At 35.3% G+C, this 26,541-nt stretch overlaps 1 protein-coding gene across 9 annotated transcripts in view; it reads right to left on the bottom strand.

Annotated features, from left to right (window-relative positions):
- LOC123534070 (uncharacterized) overlaps positions 1-26,541 on the bottom strand; it is a 56,177-nt gene that overhangs the window by 28,600 nt on the left and 1,036 nt on the right. For 3 of the 9 annotated variants that reach the window (XM_053519394.1, XM_053519396.1, XM_053519397.1), the window contains exon 2: positions 10,025-10,100. The exons of 1 other annotated variant lie outside the window; for it this stretch is intronic. In XM_053519394.1, coding sequence (XP_053375369.1) covers positions 10,025-10,053 — 29 coding nt within the window. In that variant the 5' untranslated portion in view covers positions 10,054-10,100. Of the gene's footprint in view, positions 1-1,909; positions 2,406-8,949; positions 9,988-10,024; positions 10,101-10,640; positions 10,862-26,541 lie in introns of those variants that run through there. 5 more of the 9 variants (XM_045316116.2, XM_045316119.2, XM_053519395.1 and 2 more) reach the window with 4 other exon arrangements.

The raw sequence follows: 26,541 nt of genomic DNA, 5'->3' as shown, positions 1-26,541 counted from the left end.
GACCTACTGACCTAGTTTTATGATGGCACGTGACCCAGTTTTTCACTTGACCTAGATATCATCAAGGTGAACATTCTGACCAATTTTCATGAAGATCTTGTGAAATATATGGCCTCTAGAGAGGTCACAAGGTTTTTCTATTTTTAGACCTACTGACCTAGTTTTTGATGGCACGTGACCCAGTTTCGAACTTGACCTAGATATTATCAAGATGAACATTCTGACCAACTTTCATAAAGATCCCATGAAAAATGTGACCTCTAGAGTGGTCACAAGCAAAAGTTTACAGACGCACGCACGCACGGACGGACGACGGACGACGGACACCGCGCGATCACAAAAGCTCACCTTGTCACTTTGTGACAGGTGAGCTAAAAATTCTAAGTTAAAAAGGGGCATAACACTGTCAAAGTTCAAATCAGAGTTATAGGGATTGTTTTTTCTGGTGTAGACTTTGATAGTAAATAACTATTTTAAGTTTCAAGTCAATAGCTTTGTTAGTATTTAAACTGAGATATTTGTCTTTTAAATTATCAAAAACTTTAACCAACGGCGACGGTGACGGCGACGGTGACGGCAACGCCGACGCCGGGGTGAATGCAATAGCTCTACTTTTTCTTCGAAAGGTCAAGCTAAAAATAATGAACTTCTAACAGGTATCTAACACTATGTAATAGTTTTTTGTTCCATAGACATTCTCTAATAGAAAAGACAAAAAGCGAAAAATGTAATAATACATTGAAGATTGACCACCTTTAACAAAGTAACTTGGAAGAAGCTGGTTCATTAATTACAATTTCTTCCTTCATGTCTCCCTTCAATTTCTGAAATGTACCAATTTTATATTTGAAATTCATGGAAATATACTTCAATGTGTGCCCAAACAAATTGGCTGTCTTTCATAATGAGACACGGCCATCAATTTTGACACTGCTTGGCAAAGTTTCAGTGAATTGTTATGCTCATTCCAACAGCTGTACCAAATGGTATTTCACAGAATAAAATATTGTTCACTGTTTAGTATAAACATTAAAGGATGATGACAAAGGAGGTCACAACTGCCGTGGTACTGCCCTTGATTCAGGATTTGGAACAGCATGTGTCAACAATAACCCTTACCCTAGCTGCTAGATTTCTATAGTGAACTTGTCCATCTTTCAATTTAGACAGTACCATTAACTGTTAAAAGGGGTGCGTACCAAAAAGATACTGACTGAATTGCAAACAGTGCAGATCATGATCAGACTGCATGGATGTGCAGGCTGATCATGATCTGCACTGGTCGCAAAGGCAGAATCATTTGTGTCAAGCATGATAAGGGATAAAATTGAAATGCTCACAACCTAGCTTATAATGTTTGCACAGAGAGTACCAGAGTTTACTGAATGGTGCAAATTGGAAGCTGAAGTGAAAGTACCATGTAACTGAATAGGGTTGAAATTTCAATTTCTAATTTCTATCGAATGGCTCCATGATCTGTCTAAAAAAAACTTTTGAAAATCTTCTTTTGTAAAAGATGAAGAAGTCACATTAAACAAACCACATACATTTAGCAGATAAAAAATGCAATTAGCTGTGGACACCTTTGCACAAAAATTATAAAAAATGTTGTTACAATGTCAAAATCTAGGACATGACTTTCATACCATATAGATAGTCATCAGAAGATTCATAATGTTCAAAAACACAAAAATTATTATTGCTTTGTCATTTTTAAGAGTACAAAACAATGATTTTGGACTTGAAATAATAGCAAACAAATATATAACAGAGTCCAAAACTGGCATTGAAATAATAGCAAACAAATAATTATATAATAGTGTCCAAAACATTATGATTTTGGCATTGTAATAACTGCAAACAAATATGGTACTGACCAGCTTTTATACAATTAATAAGCAAGTCTTACCTGTTTCAAATTAAAAATCCTGAAATATTCTCCAAGCCTGTTCTTAACTGACGTAATGAGAACTAAAGGCTTGTTCTTGTAACTCTGAAGTTTCTCACATCTAATTTGCATAAAACAGTTATAACTTTCAACTTCTTAGAAATGTGTCATCTAATCCATCTTAAGTATATTTCAAACATGATCTTTTCAAAAACGACCAGCTCTAATGTACTCCTATTCATATTTTAAAGCAGATCTTTTCTTGAAATAAATAATTTACACGACAGTTTGCATTAGTCCTAACAAACAAATGCTTTTGAAAAATGAGAACAGAGTACCCTCCTGTGATTTGACACTAGAAAACAAAACCTTCTCATGTTATCTTTTAATCTCTAAACCGCAAGACGTACAGAATGATATTCCACCAGAGCTAATTCATTCTCATCAAATATAGATCATCGCAAATTGACGAAAATCCCCATGAGTATTGTTCCTAAATGCATTTATCCAGTATGTAAATTAAAGTATACGTAATACATATTCGTCACAACACTCTCGGGGAAATAAAACCCTATAGTCAATACCATATGGTGCAGGGCATACATTCATTTCGACATACTGTGTCAATATAGACAACTGGAAAAAAGAAAATACTGGTAGTTACCCTGCTCTTATTTTCTCTGTATACAAATCGACCATCAACACATAAAATCTTTTGTAGATCTACCTGGTATAAGAACATTTAAAAACTGGATGAACTGTTAATTCTTAATGCAACATTTATAAGATAACCCAGAATTAACATTAAAAATAATAACAAATTTTAACAGATCCGGTGTCAGAAAAATTGGGAAACTATTATGCAGTTTACAAAATAACACTATAGTGTTATCAAATGAATCGTAAACAACCACTGAAATGTTGTTTCTGTGCTTCTTAAATTTGTATCAAAAATTAAAATCTTTTATTGACTAGATTAGTCATTTTGATACTTAGGCCTAAAAAAAAAATTCTTTGTTTCCAGTAACATGCTCAAAAAAATTAGGGTAGGTAGCTATAGGTTGGAAAAAAAATTTTTTTTTTGGATTTTTTTTTTTATTAAAAGAGACTTTTTGGTGTCAAAAAATGAATGCAAATAAGGGGGTTATGCTTTAAGAGCATCAGTAAGTTGATTTCTAACATCACTGACCATGTTTAAAGCATAAAAGGTGCCCAAGGCTATAAAAACATTTAGGGTCGGGCCAAAAATTAAGGGTAGGTCGGGATACCGGAAATTTTTTTTTACGCCTTAAAGTAGGGCTGTCATCGATAGAAACGATATCGATGTATCAACGATATATTTTTGTCAATAGATTACCGATTCCCATTTTCAAAAATCGATATTTTACTGAGAAAAAAAAACTATCCAAATAAACACTCAGACCCTAAAAAACAACTTAAGTTCACAAAGTTGTAAATTTGGATAAATGCAAAAAAGGAGTGAAGGCAAAATAAAAATGAAAGATATTTTTTTTTTTTTTCTTTTATTTCATAAATACAAATACAACACAATCAAACAGAAATATGAAAAGTAGGCAATAAAACTAAAAATTGCAATTACAGGAAGGTATATAGTATGCATATGAACAAATAGGTCGTTAAGCTAATTTAATAATCGATATATCGATGTATCGTCGATATTTGTCTTCTGATATATCGGTATTGTCGATATGCCTAAGACCCAATCAATGACAGCCCTACCTTAAAGTATTATTCTTTCTCATACAACATAGTAAGATATCTGTGTAAGATTGGTCACTGAAAAGTCAAAGAAAGGATAAATTTAATTTTGAAATATTTAAACCATGTTCATTACCTGTCATTATGTCACTAAATAAGAGAAATTTAAGCTGTACTAACTTCTTTTTTGCTTGGTTATGTCATTGTTGGTATTTAGTTATCTACTGATAAGATGGGACATGTACAAAATTCCCCCCTCTCCCGTCCCTCAGCTCATTTTGACCAAGGCGGTTAAAATCTCCCCTTTCATTTTTCAAAATTATTTCTAGATTTTCACTTCATTTCATTTAGAGTCAATTATTATCATCTTAAAAATTCTCAAGTTTTCATTCAACAAAACAAAACGGTGATTTTTTCCTACATCGTGATAAGGCATAAAAAACAAATTCTTTGTTTCCGATAACATGCTAAAAAAAAATTAGGGTAGGTAGGTCGGAATTTTTTTTTTTTGGATTTTTTTTTTTTTACTAAGGGAGACTTTTCGGAAATTATTTTTGTGTCAAAAAACGAATATAAATAAGTGGGTTATCAGGAAGTTGATTTCTAACATCACTGACCATGTTTAAAGCATAAAAGGTGCAGTTTGGTAACTTTTTGTCAAAAATTTGAAAAAATTATTCTCCAAGGCATAAAAACATTTAGGGTCTGGCGAAAAATCTAGGGTAGGTCGGGATACCGGAAACAAACAATTTTTTTTTTACGCCTAACGTGTCATGCAAGAAGTTATACAAAACTTGTGTTGCCACCAGAAATGAAAAGATGACTATTCACATTACAAAAGTATAAGAATAACGAATATGAAAACAAAAAGGAATCAATTAAAATCTGTTGTATCCTCAGAAACTTCAACAGACAACCAATTAATGATTTCATTTCAAATGGCACAAATTAGGTCTCCTATGACATTCTGTCTCTAAATCTAATTACTTTCACACATCAACACAGTACAGCTGTGTGAAAATGACCTTAGCATTAATGCTTATAGGACAGAAACATTAATCTAGAAATGTCGTACTGAAAAAACAGAAATTTTCGCGATGGTTTAATTTCGCTATATTCACGAGGTCCCTCACCTCACGAACATTAATCCTCACGTAAATATTAACCATCAGTATAATGCAAATCAAGCAAATCTTGTTATTACACAAACCTTTCCCAACATATCAAATGGTGTCAAGAACCTTAATCACTCAACCATTGAGTTCCCTATTGCTTTTGATAGAATACAGTAAAATCCGCCTTTAAGCGACCCCTTGCTTTCAGCGACTTTCTGTTTACAACGACCGATCAATTTCACATTTCACATTAAAATTGGCTTGTTTCTAGCGACCCCCTGTCTGATGCGTACAGCGACCATGATTTCTTAGCCCCAAAGCAAGACTTCAAACCTCTATAACGACTTTTTGATCCCTCCTCTCAAAGGGAGAAAACTTCTCCAATACAAATCATGAAGTGTGGTTCTTGATCTTAATAACTGCCTCACCATCTTATCGATGAAAATAAGTGAAGCAGACTGAAAGATCATTTGAAATGTTCCATGTTTCATCAGAGTGTTTAAAGGTCCTTAAACATGTGTTATCTGCCTTAAACCAAGACTTCTCCTAGTCAGATTGTGTATAGAGGCTCCCTGTTTACAATGACCTTTTTGAAATTCTCCGAAGGCTGGTTACTGTAGACAGTCTTTACTGTATGTGCAAAAGTAACAAAATCCCTCCTAGAAGCTGTGAAATATCAGTTCAGTCTCTCAACCTTTAGCCTTCTGGTGGCAAATGATTCTGCCTTTGCGGCCAGTGAAGACCATGGTCTGCTTTGTTTGCTGTTCAGTCAGTAAATTTTCAGTGAACACCCCTTCAAATAATAAATGGTATTGTCCAAATTGAAAAATGGACCAGTCTATTTTAGAAATTTAGCAGGGGAAAGATTAATGCAATGCTCTCATGATGACCGTTAGCTCAAAGTAACATTTTAAATTTATGTGTCCGCTACTTCTTCATAACAGAATGATGTGAACAAATTATTTTCATATGACCTTCAGCAATTGTTTTGAGCAACCATGCCACTTGGTAAACTTGTTTAAGATCATGTTTTTATAATACTTTACATTTTTGCATATTATAAGTTTCATGAAGATTGACAACCTATGTATCAATAAGCAAGTTAAGATAATTATAAGATGATCCTTATGTACATTTTTGCTTGTCGAAGAAGTTGAACTTGTCCCTAAGGGAACTATTCAGACACTATAACTACATTAGATAGCTATGGAACATCTCCCTATACTAGCTGGATAGTCTCACTCGCTGCTGTATGCACAATTATACACTATCATTACAAACACTGAAGAGTTGCTGACCCATCTCCAACCCCCATCAAACCCACACCCAATTGATGGCCTGTCTGAGGCACATGGTTCACTAATTGTCACACACTGTGACCTTGACCTTTCATCCTAAAATATGATTGCTGTGGGGCCAATTTGCAGGACTTCTTACTATGTGTCCAACATTTTACCTTTATTTTGGTATGCAAAACAAGAGCTATTGGAGGAAAGCAATATTCTGTAGCCTTGTCATTAAAGAAAGTTAAATAAATGAAAAACAAGGGGCATGATTTTGAAAAATGCAGAATATAGTTATGGAACCTGTGCAATGCATGTCAGATCATCACAGTGAACAAGTGTGTGAAGTTTTAATCTATTCCCACACAGAGATACCAGCTTACATTATATATGTAACAAAAACTTTACCAAAATTTGCTAAGTCGAAAAAGGGGCATGATTTTGTAAAATGCAAAGTAGACCTATGGAACATATGCACTGCATGTCCATGCATGGGTGAGTCCAATAGGTTTACCTAGCCTTTGAATAGTTGAGCTTATAAGCAAAGTAGAGTTATGGAACCTGTGCACTGCATGTCATGTCAGTACATCTCTGCGAATAAGTGTGTAAAGTTTTAATCCATTCCAACAAGTGGTTACTTAGATATCAGATATAAACACTAAACCAAATAGGGACACTGACACCGATGCCATCACATGGGCGAGTGCAACAGCTTTACCTATTCCTAGAACAGTCATGCTAAAAACAATGTTAATTACTTATATAATTACTTTATATAAGAAGAAGTAAAAGTATAGGTTATATGGCATAACCTGTGGGCCTGCAAAGACATTAGCATATTTACATCTTATCAGAAGGTTGAGAAATGACAAATCACACTAAGTATGACAATTGCTACATCCATCTTATATATGGATTACCATGAAGTGTTTATTTGCTCGGTAAAGATAAAATGGGTCGCTGTCAGGGAATATGTAGACATTTCATGAACTGCATGATATGTAAGTAAACTGTTCTTAACAGCCTCTTGGTTATGTTGGTTCTGATCGAAGATAATGTCAATCGTAATAAATGAATAAGGTATACGGCCATGAGATATATGTAAATAAGAGTTGAACAGAAAAACACTCAAGACTGGATTTGAGTTAAAGATTTGTTTTTGTTGGGTTTAACGTCACACTGACATAATTATAGGTTATATGGCGACTTCCCAGCTTTGATAATGGAGGAAGACACCAGGTGCCCGTCCGTGCATTATTTCATCACAAGGGGGCACCTGGGTAGAACCATCAACCTTCTGTAAGCCAGCACATGAAGAATTCAATGACCCGAGTGAGGCTTGAACCAGAGCTGTCAAACATTCCTACTGGTTACCTTAACAAACTTGAGCAAATGAAATTCAGCTGTAAATTCATATTCAATCCTTAACCCTTATCATGCTGGACATGACTGATTCTGCCTTTGCGATCAGTGCACATCCATGCAGTCTAATCATGATCTACACTGTTCGCCATTCAGTCAGTATTTTTTTGATATGCACCCCTTAACAGTTAATGGCACTGTCCAAATTGAAAGATGGATAAGTTCATTATAGACAATTACGTGTGTAGCAGGGTAAGGGTTAAATATACACATGTGTCAAATCAAAATACATACTTAGCGTACACTTAATTTCTTACACCGTCACAAAAAGCAACAGACAAAATAGTTTTTATGACTATCTTTGTCTACATAAACCAAACTCAAAACCTTATTTGCATATCTCAATGTTGCAACATTCCTGACTAAAACATCCTATAGATACAAGAGCAGACGGCAACTGGCAAAATGACGGGCTGTCTGAAATCTGTCAGACCAAAGAAAAACGTCAGACAAAAATTTATTCAGTCCCACAAAAATACAAAAAAACTGGTACATTCTATTCCACACTCACAAAGAAAGATTGTCAGCTTTACCATTTGATCAGTCTCAGTTTTTCAAGTAACTTCAACAACTGTATCATTTATCTCAAACATTTTCCTAAGGACATAGGTTCAAACCCCAAACTGTCATCTCGATTAATACCAGCACAAGCCATTTTCCTGACGATGTTCACTAAACAGTTATCAAAGTTATTTCACAGTCAAGTTAACATAAATCATTACAAATTCAAACTTGTGTTTCTACCTCTGATTATTTTTTTGTGTTTTTTTTTTTTCTTTTGTAGGATTTAGAGTCTAAACCACATTATTTATGTCATGGGGTTATTTTTCCAGCTTTGATGATGGCATAAGATTCTAGGTGCCCCTTGTAGCATTGTTTCAGGCAAAGGCAAGCACCTCAGGTACAACCTCCAACATTCTGTAAATCCATTACGGTGAGGGCATGTGATTCAAACCACTTGGCTATGGAGGCCCCTTATGTCTCTGCATCTCAGAAAGAGAATGTGAGCTCTAATTAAGCACAGACTTTGACATTGCAATATATATATAATATATCTTTTTCAGTGATTTTTTTTTTTTAAATTCTTGTGGGAAATATATCTAATAATTTCATAGTGAAAAATATCAAATATATTTTACATCTGATCCAACCAAAAGTTATCTAACTTTGTTTTTTATTTTCAGTATGTAGGATGACTGGGAAGTCAATCTGAAGCATATAGATGTTACTGATACACAGCTCAGTAGTTGTGTGCACTAGGAAGCCTGGTATGAAGTTTCAATCCAATACATGCAATGATTACTGAGATATGATCTTGACCAAGGCAATGCCCAGGTGATCAGAACAGCTCTCACTTTCCTTGGAATAGATGAGCTAAAAAATGAAAATGTGTTTATTTTAAATATAAGATCAAAGCATCTGTCACTCAATGTTCATTCAGTGGAAGATGTTTTGATCTTACACTGACACAAACAAATATTCATCATTTATGAAGAAATTGTTTCCCATATTGTAAATTTACCTGTAACAGCTAAATTCTCTGTAAACATCCAGTTATGGTATTACGTATATTATTTTGTGATATTACGCTCTGATATCCACCGTCCAGTGCAGCCTATAAATATCATTTTTAGAATGAACTACCTGTATTCAAGTACAGCTTGAACTGTTCAGTAAAATGTACTCTTATATTAATATCCAAGTGTAGCATGAGCTGTTCTACTAATATCCAAGTGTAAAATGTACAGGTTCATAAATATCATTGACAAAGTGTATCATGAACTTTTCTACAAATATCCAAGTGTAGAAGGAACTGTTCTACTATAAATATAACTGTTTTATAAATAATCAAGACTTAGTGTAGAATGTACAGTTCAATCAATATCCAAGTTTATCATGAACTTTTCTATCAATATCCAAGTGAATCATGAACTGTTCTATCAATATCCAAGTGAAGATTGAACAGTTCAATCAGTATCAGTGTATCATGAACTTTTCTACCAGTATCCAAGTGTACCATGGATTTTTCTACCAGTATCCAAGTGTACCATGAACTTTTCTACTAGTATCCAAGTGTACCATGGATTTTTCTACCAGTATCCAAGTGTACCATGCACTTTTCTACCAGTATCCAAGCGTATAATGAACTGTTCTAACAATATCCAAGTGAGAAAATGAACAATTCAATCAATATCAAAGTGTATCATGAACTTTTCTACTGGTTACATAATCCAAGTGTTAGCATGAGCTTTTCTACCAGTATCCAAATGTAGCACAAACTGTCAATATCTAAGAGAAGATTGAAAACTTCAATCAATATCAAAGTGTATCATGAACTTTTCTACTGGTTACATAATCCAAGTGTTACGCATGAGCTTTTCTACCAGTATCCAAATGTAGCACAAACTGTCAATATCTAAGAGAAGATTGAAAACTTCAACCAATATCCAAGTGTAGCATGGACTTCCCTACTAATATCTGAGTGTAGAATGTTCATATCTAACAATATCCAAGTGTATTATATATTATCCAAATACTATAAATTAGGAGTAACAAATATCCAACTGTAGCAAAATCTAAAAATATTGAAGTTTTACCTATATCCAAGTATAATGTAAACATACATCAAACTGATCAATGAACACCATGTCTTTTCCTTTAATAGTCCACTTTCTGAAACAAATAAAAATATTTCTTCAAGAAATAAAAAAAAAATATATAAAAATTGCACACTATCTAGTTAAAGTTTACAGCTCCCGGTACATTATCATATCTGGAGGCATTGTTATATACAATCAACATTTACTGCCTGACCAGTTTCTGGGTATGTACCTAATCAATTAACTGCATCAATTGGCATATAAACCATAGTATACATTACATTCAGAAGTCCATGCTTTAAGTATTCATAAAATATAATAATGTGCTATAACATTTTGACATGTATGAGCAAATTATATAAATATCCATTTGTAAATACTGATTCATATACATCATGTACATGTAGACTAAGTATCTTTATGTAAAATATAATATAACAACAAGTGCTGTACTTTCAAAACCGTTATCAGGTTTGTTATGGGTCATCGGTCAGCCAAATAAAGATTTTAATTGGTTGAATGGTTCAGTTTTGTTTATTACGGTTCTCACTTATCTTTGAAAGTACAGTATCAAACTTTTTAAAGTCAATAAACACATAAAACGTATTCATACACAAGTTCAAAATATAAATATAAATATTTTGAAATGTCGTCTGCAGCACAGGTCACGAAAACGTTAGTCAGCACAAACCAAAATCTATGACACTAAAAATTTGAATTCAATGTTATATTTCAGAATCCAATATTATTTATCCAAATCCAATGTTATGTATCAGAAATACACTAATAACAGAAAGTCATGATGTCCCATTCCAATATTTATGCTAGATCGTACAGCAGTGTCATGTTACAGCAGTCAATAAATGCTATCAATTATTACAATCAAGAGTAGCTATGGGTGGTTAATCGGAGGATATATAGACTATTCCCCATATTGTCATGCTTTATGGGTTTATCTTTTTTCAGGCCCGTTTTTCCAATATCCTGATTGTGGCAATATAATTCAATATCACTCATAATATATTCATGTACAAACAAGAACAAACATTTTCATTGGAAAAATAGAATTTTTTCACCAAGAGATAAAATTTTATCTGCTTTTAATATCTGTCAACAATACAACAAGTTTTAATGTCAGTTATTCAAATTATTAATGATCAAAACAAAATCATCTGTTGTCACAACATAGCAGAATTTATGATGTAATTAAAAACACTTGCGGCAGTTTCTTGTAAGTTGTATGAGAGATGGGGCAAAAATTTCCCAATTACAGAATTTGTTCAAACTTTGCATAATTATGAACTCAGTACAGACAAATGCAAAAAACAATCATAGGTCACCATGCTTGTTTAGGACTTATCTGCCCTTAAAACTAGATTTTTCTTCAAAGTTACATATTCAAGGTCAGATAACTCCTTAACAAGCATGTTGACCTACCTTCGATTTTTCCCCCCATAATTCTGTTTCCAACATGACACCTGTGTTCATAATACAAAAGTTTGAACAAATTCTATTATTGGGATTTTTTTTACCCAAAACTGCCATATTCACAGTTTTTGACATTTCCCCCCCCCCCCCCAAAAAAAAATCAATAAAATATGGATACTGTGAAAGTGACAAGTGGTACAACCTTATTCATATATATGATTTCTGCAAGATATCATATAAAGAAAATTACCAAAAATATTGTGCAGATAGGAGTACACCATTTGTAAAGCTTTTGAACAAAAAAATGGAGAAAATAAACACTTGAATTTTTATTGCTTTTTAACACTAAGCTTAATTTTCACTTACTATCAACATTTGGTGTCATATATATATATTCTATACCAAACTTGGTAGAAATGAACTCAGTGTGAGTCAGAAGCTTAAATGGACAACACATACAAACAACATATTTACAAGATATACATAAATTACAAATTTTTCTAGAAGAAAAACGTCTTCATATTTATCAGCATTTTACATTTTTTCATAATTACCACTCTTCTGTTTTGCCCCACCCCCTCTGCATCCTTGCCCCACTGCACCCCACCACACTGCAAAACCTGAGTAAAATAAAATCATACTTATCATTTCTGTAAATTTTTACAAAAAAAAAAAAACAACAAAAAAACCCAGAAATTTCTTCAAAAAGATTTCTTTCAGCACAAAAACAAAATCTGTAGAAATTCTCCCAATTGTCTGGTGTTTTTCTTGTCTCACCTCTACATAAAAATATGGCTCCAATATCAGAGATCAACACGGAGCAACTGAATTGTGAAACCTTAATATGCACAGCTCTTGAGGTTACAAATTGTTTGTCTTGACAAGATCAATACAAAAACAACAAACAAGATGGCCTTTATAGCCCTAATTCGCTCACCTCACCTTCACAGCTTAAACATAGAAAGTCACACTGGCAACAGACCAGAAAGAAAATGCAATCTAACATGTTATAATCCTAGATATACTGTAAGAACCACTTAACACAAATGGAAAATATACAAGCCAATTTCAGTCGCACATTTCTTATCTAAAACATGCAAAGAACGAATATTTAAAGGGAATTCCTATAGTTTTTTATGTGCATCTTTCTGCGCAGCCGACACTTTCTATGGAAAACTGAACTGAAGTCAACATTTGTCGAAACATGTTACAGACAATCTTAGATATGAGGTTTCTTGAATGAAATAACATTTTTTGATATGTTTTATCAGTAATCAAATGTTGATACTGGTTTATGTTGTATTGACAAGTATCATGCCTGACAGATATCTTGCTATTTTTGTGGTTGTGTTTCACATCGCATTTTAGTACAAAGACAGTGTTGTTCATATAATGTAAGATAATTGACTTAGTACTGATAAGTCAATATCACCTTTCAGATTATCTAGTATTCAATTATAGAAAGAATTAAGAATTTTTAAAACCTTTTTTAACTTCTAGCACACATACATGTAATCAATTTGGCCAGGTTCGCGCCACTTTCCGTCCTAACAGGTGTTGTATTCTAGCGGTCTGAACATAAAATTTAGCCTGGTGACCCATACATTTTTAGCCATTTTTATTTTCACAATACAATTATCTATACACAAGAAAAACAGGAAAATATTCTATGAAATAGTTTTTTCAAAATTTAAAAAAATATTCTTCACTATGGGTATTTTTCATTGAAAAAAAGTTCACAAAAGTAAATATGAAACAATATTTTTTTTCATTTGTACTAATTACTGTAAGGATAGAGTATTACAATTATGGCTATAATATCAAATAAGTATATAATAAAATTTGTAAAAAGAAAAAAACCTTATTGTGCTGTCTTGATGTATATTTTGGTTGGTGTGTTCAAAACAATTTTTCACAAAAACAAGCCTGGTGACCTACTGTTTTTATTTGTTCATTGTTTTCAGCATAAAATTTCATATCATATATGTGAATTTAAAAAAAATCTATGAAAGGAAAAAAACTATAGGAATTCTCTTTAAGCTGAGTACTGAGAATTGTGGATTAGATACGAAGTTTCAACACAATAGCTTATCCATCATTTGTTAGAAGATTAACCTCTCACAGAGTTGGTGAACTTTTCAGACAACAGGCTGAGGGTTCCAGCTCAATACAGGCAGACAACATTCAGCATTATTGGCATGTTGGTTATACCTTTACAGTAGTTGAATGCTACAGTTGATCCAATACATGAGCTCAGCATCGTGGAGTCGAGCTTTACTCAGAAAGACTTGTTTTACCAACAGTACATGTATTTTTTCTCCAAAGGACAACATGTTTTTGTGTACCCTTGGCATGAATTTTTTCGTGATTAAAGGTAATACCCCTGTAATAGTTTGAATTATGTTACATTATCATGATTATGTTTTGTTGCAGCGATTAACTCCGCTATATAGAGTCCTAATGGTCTAAGACTAGTAAACGAACATTCTGAATGAGTAGTATGGTACTTTAATAGTCGCTGAATGCCGGGTTATTTGTGACACGGATTACAGCTCTGGACTGGAAATCTTTGGGAACTGGAAAAAAATATCCGTTTTGCACTGAGTAAGAGTCCAATAGTTGGACCTGTGAGATAGGCAGAAAAAAACCTGATAACAATAGTTCATCCCAAACAATTCATGCTCTGGCGAGCTAAAATGTACTCAAAATAAGGCTTCAATAAGCAGCTAAATACAATGTATGCCTGGTTTTAATATCCTTAACAGCATCATATAAAGTTTGTATGAACTGACATCCAGACACAATTTGGCGAACATCAATGAATTATTGGATGGAGGTCTAAAAATTATTTTAGAAGGTCTATGCAACAAGAGCCCTGCAAAGTTTGGCAATATATGCCCAAATTTCTAGACCAGAGGAGGAAGTGAAATCTTAAAGAAAATTTTTGGGGTGTGTGTATCAGACTAGGATGTTATGCGGCAGAGGGCGGGGGTTGGTGGGTATTTGTTAAAGGGTGGTGATGGAATAATAAAGCACAAGAAACTAAGTGAATTATTATTATTTTTGCTTTTGGGGGAGGAGAGTAATGTGGATGGTGGCACTCTATGAATCGTCTCATAACCATTCACCTAACTTCAAATTTAAAGTCAATACCTAGAATAGTTTTGAAGTTATGCTATGGGCACAAAATACAAAGGGCAGATTTTATATCTGAACTCAATTAGTGACCTTAACCTCTGACCTCCTGACCTGGTTCATGCACTCTGCACATTATCTCATCACAATCTACCTATATAACAAGACTGACGTCAATATCTTGGATGATTATTAAGTTATGCTTGACCTTTGAGCTCCATCTGTGACCTTGACCTTTTGACTCACCAAGCTGGTTCATGTTCTTTTCACATCGTCTTATCAATACCTACATAATACTGAGTTTCAGGTATCAAGTTATGGTGTGTACACAAAATATGAGGGTCAAATTTGACCTACATGCATTATTTGTGACCTTTGACCTATTAACTTCAGTAAGTTCATGTGCTCTGCAGATCGTCTCACTGCCACCTATGTATATGCAAAGTTTAAAGTCAATACCTTGAATAGTTATCAAGTTATGCTCCAGACATGAAATATGATGGACAGATTGGCAGACAGACAGATGCACACGCCGTCTCGGGCAATCCCTCTTGATGACTGTAGTTCCTGAGCAAAAAGTGACTGAGTATTGCAATGGCAATACAGAAGTCCCCTACCAGTGGAAAACTTTGTTAATGTTCACTGTTGGCAACAATGTTAGGACTAAAAGTACTTCAAGGCATTTAAGAGCTAAGAAACAAAAACTATTTTCACTTAAATTTCAATAGTGACCTTGACCTACAAGCATAGATCATGTGCTGACATAATTATTGTCTCATCATGAGGAACATTTGTGTGTAGGACACTAAGATAATGCATCAATGCATATAAAAGTTATGGAGTGGAAACAATCTTTACTTGACCTTCAACAGTGACCTTGACCTATGATATATAAGAATAAGTCATGTAACTATGTGCATAATCTATATATTGCCCACTATTCACAAACCAAGTTTTATGAACCTAGCTTGAATATTTTTTGAGTAATTGCAGGATCCAGACGGACACATGGGAGGGGCCATTCCTACATTGTATAGTCCACTCTGGTGTACAACCAATAGGGGACTAAAAACCATTTTCAGTAGAGTGGTTACAGTAACTTTGACCTTTGACCTACAAATAAAAAAAACACGGGTCATCTTCTGACAACTGGCAATCATCCTATAAAACATGACCAAGCATTCTGTAGTTATTAATCAGAAACCAAATAGTCTGACAGACAGACAGACCAACAAACCGAAAATGAGCAAAACAATAAATCCCCCCTTTCTTAAAAGGGGGCATAATAATAATTTGTCTGCAGAAAATGACATTATTTCCTTTTCATTTGTTTTTCCTCTCAGCAATGCCATCAGTTTATTATATATTTTATATCCTATCATTCTCTGGTATATTACTGTTATTACAGTTGTTCTAGTAAGTTGTACATAATAACAGACCACAAGAGGACCATAAGTTCCTCCTCCCAGTAAACTGAAACTACCAGTAAAACAGTCCACTGTGCTCTCCAGCCATCTGTTTTGTGAGACAAGAAAATGTGAACTCTAAAGTTTATATATTTATTTCCAGGCTATTCTTCATCTGCAGAGTTGAAATATCAGATTACGTAGTTAGTTTTATTGTTATACTGACATCACAGTCTTTCATGCTTGAGGGTTCAGTAAATCAAGGCCAAATTTAATTAATGCATAATGAGCCGTGCCATGAGAAAACCAACATAGTGGCTTTGCGACCAGCATGGATCCAGACCAGCCTGCGCATCCGCGCAGTCTGGTCAGGATCCATGCTGTTCGCTAACGGTTTCTCTAATTGCAGTAGGCTTTAAAAGCGAACATCATGGATCCTGACCAGACTGCGCGGATGCGCAGGCTGGTCTGGATCCATGCTGGTCGCAAACCCACTATGTTGGGTTTCCCATGGCACAGCTCATAATATCTTCTATTTTAATTTTACAGAAAATTATGTGGCCTTATTTCCACAATGCCATAATTAGCTTTTTGATAGCTTTGGGAAATAACGTTTAAACAGTTGAGTGTCAATGACTTTACACTCCTTACAGCCTTGTTGCCGGTTTATGTTAGTTCTACAAGGCCACAAATTCACCATCATACAGAGGTCATAGAGACATACCTAATGACACTAAAATATCTCAGCTTGCCAAAAATGGACTTATGGCATTGTGAAAATATGGCTAAAAGTTGTACAGTTGTATGTTTACTTTTACCAGAAGTCAAACAATACTGCAACTGCTGTAACAAGTGTATGCCTTGCTCACTTAAGAAATAATTTATAGCAAAACAGTGCTTTATCACTTTTTATACATGACGGGCGGTTATACGTTGGGCGTAATAATTATAACCGCCCGAGTGTATAAATAGTGATAAAGCACTGTTTTGCTATAAATTATTTTGATTCTAATATGTTCTTTATTGTAAAATTTATATCAAATGTGATGGAACTGTTTCTTAGCGCAAGCATGGCGCCAATAGTAGGTATTTGTTAAAACACGCCAGGACAGGAAACGGTGATACGTCTTGCAGCAGAATTCAGTTCGAGCGAAAATTATTACGAATTATTCAGCAAAGCGAATAACTAATTCAGTATGTGTATAAATTGATCAAAACATTTGTGCAATGTGACATTTCGTTTAAAACATGTTATTAAGTAAAATATTTCATGAAATTTGAAAGCGCTATTTCTCTATGCATACATGGCGCTAAATATCACGTTGACGTGACGTCAACATTGTTAGCCATATTAGAATATTTGGTAAAAGGCCACAGATTATCCAGCCTATATTTAATGTATTAATATGTCAAAGTAAACCTTAAAAGTGGAATTACACACATTTTTCAAGTAAAAATCCAGCTGAAATAGATGTGTGTGTAAAAAGAAACTGAATGGAGGAAATTATAGCTTTTAACCATATATACCAAACTCTTCCTGTTTAATAGCAGTACGAAATAATAACTTTCCAAATAAGACTTTTCTTATTTTGACTGGGGCAGTCTTTTTAAGAAAAGTCAAACTGCACGTAGGGGTTGCTTCCCTTCAACTTCAGAAATCTTTGCCTATAGGTAAGGGAGATCACTGTGTAGAAGACTGAAGAAAAGAACTACATGTATAATCATTTTATTAGTCCTATTTGTTTATTTCTAAAGCATCAACTTCAAATACCTATGCACCATTATCGTTAATTTAACACATTTAAATGCACAGCATCTGAAAACTGCTTTTATAAAACATTCACCAAAAACATACTATGTGCAGTAGGATGCGCATAATGCCACTTTAACACGGTGGTAAACGAGCAATCCAATTCCCGCTGGGAATACGCTTAAAATGGGTTGCGCAACGTCCGGTGCTGGTGTTGCGTGTAAAAAAAGACGAAACTGAGGTATGTGAAGTTATGATTTTGCTTAGTATGAGACAAGAATGAATTTTCTCGAAAAAAGCAAAATATTATTCGACACAAATATGATAATACATCATATGTGTAAAATATCTGGTTTGTAAGTTATGATTCGGCTCTATTATCACAAAAACTCAGGCGACAAGATTGTCACAAGAAGCTTGAAAAAAGTATGAAATCAACAAAAATGGACGTTTCTGACCTCGTATGCCTAATCTGAGGACATTAAATTTTGATGCTTTTTATGATAACTCAACTGTTATAAAGTAACGAATATCAAAATTATTTGCTTCAAATCCTGCTTACGGGGACATAATTGACAAAAAAGTAATCAGGAATGGGGTTGCGCACCGGGAATGGAGTTGATCGTATACATCATAATGTATATAATGTATACGTGCAACTCCATTCCCGGGGCGCAACCCAATTCCCGATTATTTTTTTGCCAATCTTTCCCCCAAAAGCAACATTTCATTCAAGTGTATGTAATATTCATGACTGTTTTACACGTGTTTGATCATTAGATGCGTCACATTTCCAGGAAGAAGGCACAAGAGTAAGAAAATTGGCATTTTTCATGATCTCATGCTTTTTTTGACAGTTCGAGCCAGCAGAGTTTTCGTGATAACAGAGCTGATTCTTAAATTGATAAGTTGGTATTTCACACATATGATCTTTATTCATTTTTGTGTCGAACAGCATTTTGCTTTTTTCGAAAACATTCGTAAATGTGTCATTATTTACAAAAACAAAAACCCACCTACCTCGATTTTGTATATATTGATGCGCAACACCAGCACCGGAAGTCGCGCAACCCATTTTCAGCATATTCCCAGTGGGAATTGGATTGTGCGTTTACCACCCATGTTATTAAACCATTTGACTTGTGGACATTTTTTTCTTAAGCACTGTTCTTTTGTTGTTGTTTTCTATTCCTGACTCCCAGAACTACTTAGCAGAACAGTTCTTTTTTATCATTTTGGGAATGCCATCAGCACCAGTGGAATTAGGAAAATGTCCTTGGAAATTGTCTAATTTGGGCAAAATTGAAACGTACCATGATGATAAAAATAAAATTGATGTACTTACGAAAATACCTTTTTGGATAATATTTGCAAATGTGAGATCTATGGCATTTTAATAATTGTTGAATAGTATATTGTAACTGTTGTTTATTTAACCTTAAAACTCATACAAAGTAACAAATCTATTATTTTTAAACACAACAAAAACCCTACATGATAACAATCATTGGGGAATTTTTAGCTCCGAGGTGGAAAAAAACATACTTCTTTGCTTTGGGACTGTAACCTTTTACCAGAGGTAGCTTTATTGGGCAAAATAGTCCTGCAGTAAATAATTTTCAGAATGATATTCAATAAAGTAAAAACTGCTCAAAAATCATACAATGCTGGTTTCCTATAAACTGCGATTGCTCATATACCATTAAAAACGATATGGTTTGAAAGAAAACTAGAAAATGCTTTTGTAAAAAAGCGCATGTCTCCCCCAAAGTCCTATAGGCAAGAAGTCAATTGGGGTCAGGAGCGAAAGTCAAAGAGACACTGATGGTTGGCTGCAATATCTACTTGGCATGTCCAGTCATTCCGCTAAATTTCAACACTCTTGGCCTAGTGGTTCTCAAGTCACTGTTCAGGCTCCTGTCACCTTGACCTTTGATCAAGTGACCTCAAAATAAATACGGGTCATCTACTCTGCATGTCCAATCATCCTATTAAGTTTCAACATTGTAGGTCAAGTGGTTCTCAAGTCATTTCCAAAAAATGATTTTACATGAACCGGCCACTGTGACCTTGACCTTTAATAGACTGACCCAAAAATCAATAGGGGTCATCTACTCTGCATGTTCAATCATCCTATGAAGTTTCAACATTCTGGGTCAAGTGGTTCTCAAGTTATTGATCGGAACTGGTTATCAATGTTCTGGCCTCTGTGACCTTGACCTTTAACGGAGTGACCCCAAAAACAATAGGGGTCATTTACTCTGCATGAACAATCATCCTATGAATGTTTCAACATTCTGGGTCGAGAGATTCTCAAGTTTTTGATTGGAAATGGTTTTCCATGTTCTGGCCTCTGTGACCTTGACCTTTCACAGAGTGACCCCAAAATCGTTAGGGGTCATCTACTCTGCATGACCAATCATCCTATGAAGTTTCAACATCCTGGGTCCCAAGTTGGGTTCTACTATGTATATGATCTGGAAATGGTTTTTCCATGTTCAGGCCCCTGTGACCTTTACCTTTGATGGAGTGACCCCAAAATCAATAGGGGTCATCTACTCTTCTTGACTAATCATCCTATGAAGTTTCAACATTCTGGGTCAAGTGGTTCTCTAGTTATTGATCGGAAATGGTTTTCAATGTTCAGGCCCCTGTGACCTTGACCTTTGACAGAGTGATCCGAAAATCAATAGGGGTCATCTACTCTGCATGACCAATCATCCTATGAAGTTTCAACATTCTGGATCAAGTGGTTCTCTAGTTATTGATCGGAAATGGTTTTCAATGTTCAGGCCCCTGTGACCTTGACCTTTGACGGAGTGACCCCAAAAACAATAGGGGTCGTCTACTCCAGCAGCCCTACAACCCTATAAAGTTTGAAGGTTCTAGGTCAAATGGTTCTCCAGTTATTGCTCGGAAATGAAGTGTGACGTACGGACGGACGGATGGAAGGACGGACGGACAGGGCAAAAACAATATGTCTCCTGGGGGAGACATAATTACAAAACTGCTATTATGCATGAACACTGTCATGTCTTGATGCTGTGTCAAGTTGTCAAATTGCAATGACATCATGAGGTTAAGCGCTTAATGTGTGAACTGTTGTTTAAACCACTGAAAAGACAAAAAAAATTTAAAAAATTTGCATGCCCAGTAAGAGACTCAAAAAAATTTTATTAGGGATACATGTTAACAGCAAATGCATGACTGTCGGGGCGTGTAGTGCTGCATGGAGGTATGTACAGAAGGGGCCCTTACAAAATGGTCAAAAAGATGTGAACATGCTGAACATGCTGCAAACATATATATTCGCAGGAAATATTCATGGGATATTCACTGCTACTCGCAGTCATGCCACGATTTATTTGGTACTAGTTCGCGGGATGTTTGCAAGAAGAACGATGATCATGCTTTATTCGCGAGAAGAACTTTGAAGACGTAATCTTTTGGTAAACTGTTCATGAAGAGCTTTGACAAGAGCAGGTAATTGTTGATCGATGCATAATCACAACATGTGTTCGCGGCAAACTTTGATATTTCATTGGTGTTTTGGGGTCTCCCCTTGCACAGTTTTAAATATAGGTATGTAAATGTTGGCCTCTGGTGCATTTTTGAATCCAAATTCTGAGCACAAAATATCAGTAAAATCTTAAACACATAAACACCATTTTGCATCACTATTCTGGTCCTACAATGACACAAATGAAACTAGAGGACCATGATGGTCCTGAATCGCTCACCTGTCCCCACACGACCCAGTTTTGAACTGAGTATGACGTCGTTTTTTCTATCATTTGACATAGTGACCTAGTTTTTGAGCTCATGTGACCCAGTTTTGAACCTGACCTAGATATCATCAAGATAAAAATTCTGACTAATTTTCATGAAGATCCGTTGAAAAATATGGCCTCTAGAGAGGTCACAAGGTTTTTCTATTATTTGACCTAATGACCTAGTTTTTGAAGGCACGTGACCCAGTTCTGAACCTGACCTAGATATCATCAAGGTGAACGTTCTCACCAATTTTCATGAAGATCTCATGAAAAATATGGCCTCTAGAGAGGTCTCAAGGTTTTTCTATTTTTATACCTACTGACCTAGTTTTTGACCACACCTGACCCAGTTTCAAACTTTACCTAGATATCATCAAGATGAACATTCAGACCAATTTTCATGAAGATCCAATGAAAAATATGGCCTCTAGAGAGGTCAAAAGGATTTTCTATTTTTAGACCTACTGACCTAGTTCTTAACCGCAGTTGACCCAGTTTTCAACTTGACCTAGATATCATCAAGATGAACATTCAGACCAACTTTTCATACAGATCCCATGAAAAATATGTCCTCTAGAGAGGTCACAAGGTTTTTTCTATTATTTGACCTACTGACCTAGTTATTGAGGGCACGTGACCCAGTTTCGAACCTGACCTAGATATCATCAAGGTGAACATTCTAACCAATTCTCATGAAGATCCATTCAAAAGTATGGCCTCTAGAGAGGTCACAATGTCTTTTCTATTTTTAGACCTACTGACCTAGTTTTTGACCGCACGTGACCCAGTTTCAAAATTGACCTAGATATCATCAAGATGAATATTCAGACCAACTTTCATACAGATCCCATGAAAAATATGGCCTCTAGAGAGGTCACAAGGTTTTTTTACTATTTGACCTACTTACAAAGTTTTTCATGGCACGTGACCCAGTTTCAAACTTGACCTAGATATCATCAAGTTGAAAATTTTGACTAACTTTCATAAAGATCCATTGAAAAGCATGGCCTCTAGAGAGGTCACAAGGTTTTTCTATTTTTAGACCTACCGACCTAGTTCTTAACAGCAGTTGACCCAGTTTCGAACTTGACCTAGATATCATCAAGATGAACATTCTGACCAACTTTCATAAAGATCCCATGAAAAATGTGACCTCTAGAGTGGTCACAAGCAAAAGTTTACGGACGGACGCACAGATGACGGACGCTGCGCGATCACAAAAGCTCACCTTGTCACTTTGTGACATGTGAGCTAAAAATGGTTATGTGCATTTAGTTAAGATACATCTAGAAAGATTTGCCTTCATGCTGTTTTCTCATATTCTCAGAAGCCTAAGGAATTGTTTTATTCTAAGTAACAGATTAACCATTCAAAAAACAGTATTTTGGTGTACTTTTGTAGAAAATTCACTTGCTTTTTCAGACTGAGCCATGAGATGTTACAGAATTTATCCAATTTAATTATCTTGCTACAGTCTACAAGTTTTTTTTTTTGTATTCCCGTGGATTTAGATTGAACTCTTCAGCACAAACAACTTATAGAATTTAAAACACTTAGATTACCACGGTGCAATAAAGAGATACATTCTACAGAATCCGGTTAGTGCCAATTGAATGTCGTGTGTCGCCCTCATACAATCGACACAACACAATGCATGACATTGCAATGCGGCAGACGACAATGTACCAAGACACACACCATTTGAATGTCTCATTTTCACGCTAGGTTTTGGCAAAAAATATTGCAGTAAAAATGCGTCATTGTTCATTGTCGAGTGTCGTGTTGTGTGTTGCGCTGAATGTCCTGTGTCCTGTTGAATGTCGTGTGTCACACTAAGAGCATGCACACAACATTCAAGGCAATACACAACAATGTACAACAACACTCGACATTATATCACGGTCACATGTCGAAGTAAATTTACTGAGGGCAACACACAACATTCAACAGACTCACGACAACGAGCAATGACACACGCCAGTCTATCATGCAAATGTCGAATGTTGAGGTAATTTATTGAGGGCGACACAAAACAATCAACACGACACGACGCACAACATTGCAATGCGACGGATGACAATATACTACAACACACAACATTTTAATGTCTCATTGTCACTCTAGGTTTTGGCAAAAAATGTTGCAGTAAAAACTGAGTGTCGTTGTTCATTGTCGAGTGTTGTGTCGTGTCGCATTGAAAGTCGTGTGTCGTGTCGATTGTCATGTGTCGCCCTCAATAAATTACCTCAACATGTGCCAATTCCAAGACCTTTGCGCGATAGACTGTCGTGTGTCACTCCTCGTTGTAGTGTGTTTGTAGTGTGTCGCGTTGAATGTTGTGTCGGCCTCAATAAATTACCTCAACATGCGACAATTCTTCGACATTTGTGCAATATAATGTCGAGTGTCGTTGTACATTGTTGTGTTGAATGTCATGTCGCATTCTTAGTGCAATACACGACAAATTAATGCAACACACGACATTTAACGTGACACACGACACAACACTCTACAATGAACAACAACACTCAATTTTTACTGCAATATTTTTAGCCAAAACCTAGCACGACAATGAGACATTCAAATGTTAAAATGTCGTTGTACATTGTCATCCGTTGCATTGAAATGCCGTGCGTTGTCTTGTGTGTCACGTTGATTGTTGTGTGTCAAAGGGCGACACATGACATTCAATGTGGCACTAACTGGATTCCTTAATATTCTGTAGTAAATGCATCAAGAACAAGAGCTGTCACAGGAGACAGCGTGCTCGACTATTTCGATGCTGGATAGTGAAACTGGGCACATCTGAGGAAACTAGAGCTGTCACTGGAGTGTTTAATGACTCCAATTATGGATAAAGATATTGCACAATAGCCTGAGTCTATGTCAAAATATCAACTTAAAGTAATAAGAGAGGTAAAGATAAAATGTATCAAAACACTATATAAGCATATCCTAAGCAAAAGGGGCATAATTCATTAAATATTGGTGCCAGAGTTATGCACCTTGTGTCATATGGTGTTGGTGATGATGTTGAACAACTATTTTAAGTTTTAATCAAATCCATTCAGTAATAACAGAGACAGAGTGAAAGTGCATCAAAACTTTAACCTAAAATTCTAAGTAAAAAGGGGAAATAATTCATGAAAAATTGGCACCTTGTGTCACATGATAAGGGTAATGATGATGAACAATTGTTTAAGTTTGAATCAGATCCATTCAGTAATAACTGAGATAGAGTGAAAGAGCATAAAACTTTAACCTGAAATTCTAAGTAAAAAGGGGAATAATTCATGAAAAATTGTGCCAGAGTTATGCATCTTGTGTCATATGATGTGGGTGATGATGCTGAACAACTATTTTAATTAAGTTTGAATCAAATCCATTCAGTAATAACAAAGGTAGAGTGAAAGTGCACCAAAACTTTAACCTGAAATTCTAAGTAAAAAGGGGGAATAATTCATGAAAAATGGTGCCAGAGTTATGCACCTTGTGTCATATGATGTGGGTGATGATGTTGAACAACTATTTTAAGTTTGAATCAAATCCATTCAGTAATAACAGAGATAAGAGTGAAAGTGCATCAAAACTTTAACCTGAAAATCTAAGTGAAAAGTGGGGATAATTCATAAAATATTGGTGCCAGACTTATGGCCCTTATGTCAGATGATGTGGATGATGATGAGGAATAAGTATTTCAAGTTTGAATCAAATCCATCAAGTAATTACAGAGATAAGTTGAAAAAAGAGAAAGTGTAAAAAAACTTTAACCAAGGTGGGGAAGCGGAAATACGCCGACGCCGGGTCGAGTAGGATAGCTCTCCTTATACTTCGAATAGTCGAGCTAAAAATGACAATTAATACAAATGTAGCATTATAAATAAATGATTTATTGCAATTTTTCTAACCCTACCAGAATAAACAAGGATTCTTTTTAATTGAGTAAAATGCCAGTTTTTGATCCATTTGCTTTCAAACCATTTGAAATTTATTTTCAGTGTGTTACCTGTCTAAAATAACAAACATTATATCATTTCATGATACAAGAGAAGGGGAAATTGGGCAAAATGTCACACTTTAATACTGAAAATACAGGAAAGAACAATTCAATTATAACCATACATGAGTGGGTTTTTCGTTCGATAGGCACTCCTAATTTTAGTTATAACTTATAAGTATTTCCTGAGACGTGACTGTTTACACACATTCAATTTGACATAAAGCCTCAGGACCTGATGAATTATCCCCACGCATCCTAAAAGAACTCCACCATGAAATTGCTCCTGTACTTGCCCATATATACAGGTTATCTCTCGAATCTGGCCTAGTACCCAGTGATTGGAAAAAAGCCACCGTAGCCCCCGTATTTAAAAAAGGTCCCAAGTCTAAACCTAGTAACTATCGCCCAATTTCCCTAACTTGCATTGCTTCCAAACTTCTTGAACACATTGTTGTTTCCAATCTTATGACCTATTTTGACAAGCATAAGCTACTTAGCCAGTTCCAGCACGGCTTTAGATCAGGTCACAGTTGTGAGACTCAGCTCATTAATTTCACTCAGGAACTTTACAATAACACTGAACAGGGTCAACAAACAGATGTTATTGTCATGGACTTCTCCAAGGCGTTTGACAAGGTCGATCACATTAGACTAATTTATAAACTACAAAGCCTTGGTGTCAACCCACAAATTACCAAATGGGTCAAATCTTTCCTGTCCAACCGCTCCCAGAAAGTCGCTGTTGATGGTCATTTTTCCAGTGAACTTCCTGTACTGTCTGGAGTTCCCCAGGGGTCTGTTCTTGGCCATGTCTCTTCCTGGTATATATCAATGACTTACCAGATTCCGTCAAATGTAACGCAAGAATGTTTGCAGATGACACCATAATATACCTTACCATCAACTCCATTTCAGATAGTATATCTCTGCAACAAGACCTGATTAGCTTAGAAACCTGGGAGAAGACATGGTCCATGGAGTTCAACCCGGACAAGTGTGAAGTCCTTAGAATTTTTAGAAAG

This window comes from Mercenaria mercenaria, chromosome 12 (assembly GCF_021730395.1).
Source record: "Mercenaria mercenaria strain notata chromosome 12, MADL_Memer_1, whole genome shotgun sequence".
Classification (NCBI taxonomy): Eukaryota; Metazoa; Mollusca; class Bivalvia; order Venerida; family Veneridae; genus Mercenaria; species Mercenaria mercenaria.
This window is presented reverse-complemented; position numbering and strand designations above follow the sequence as displayed.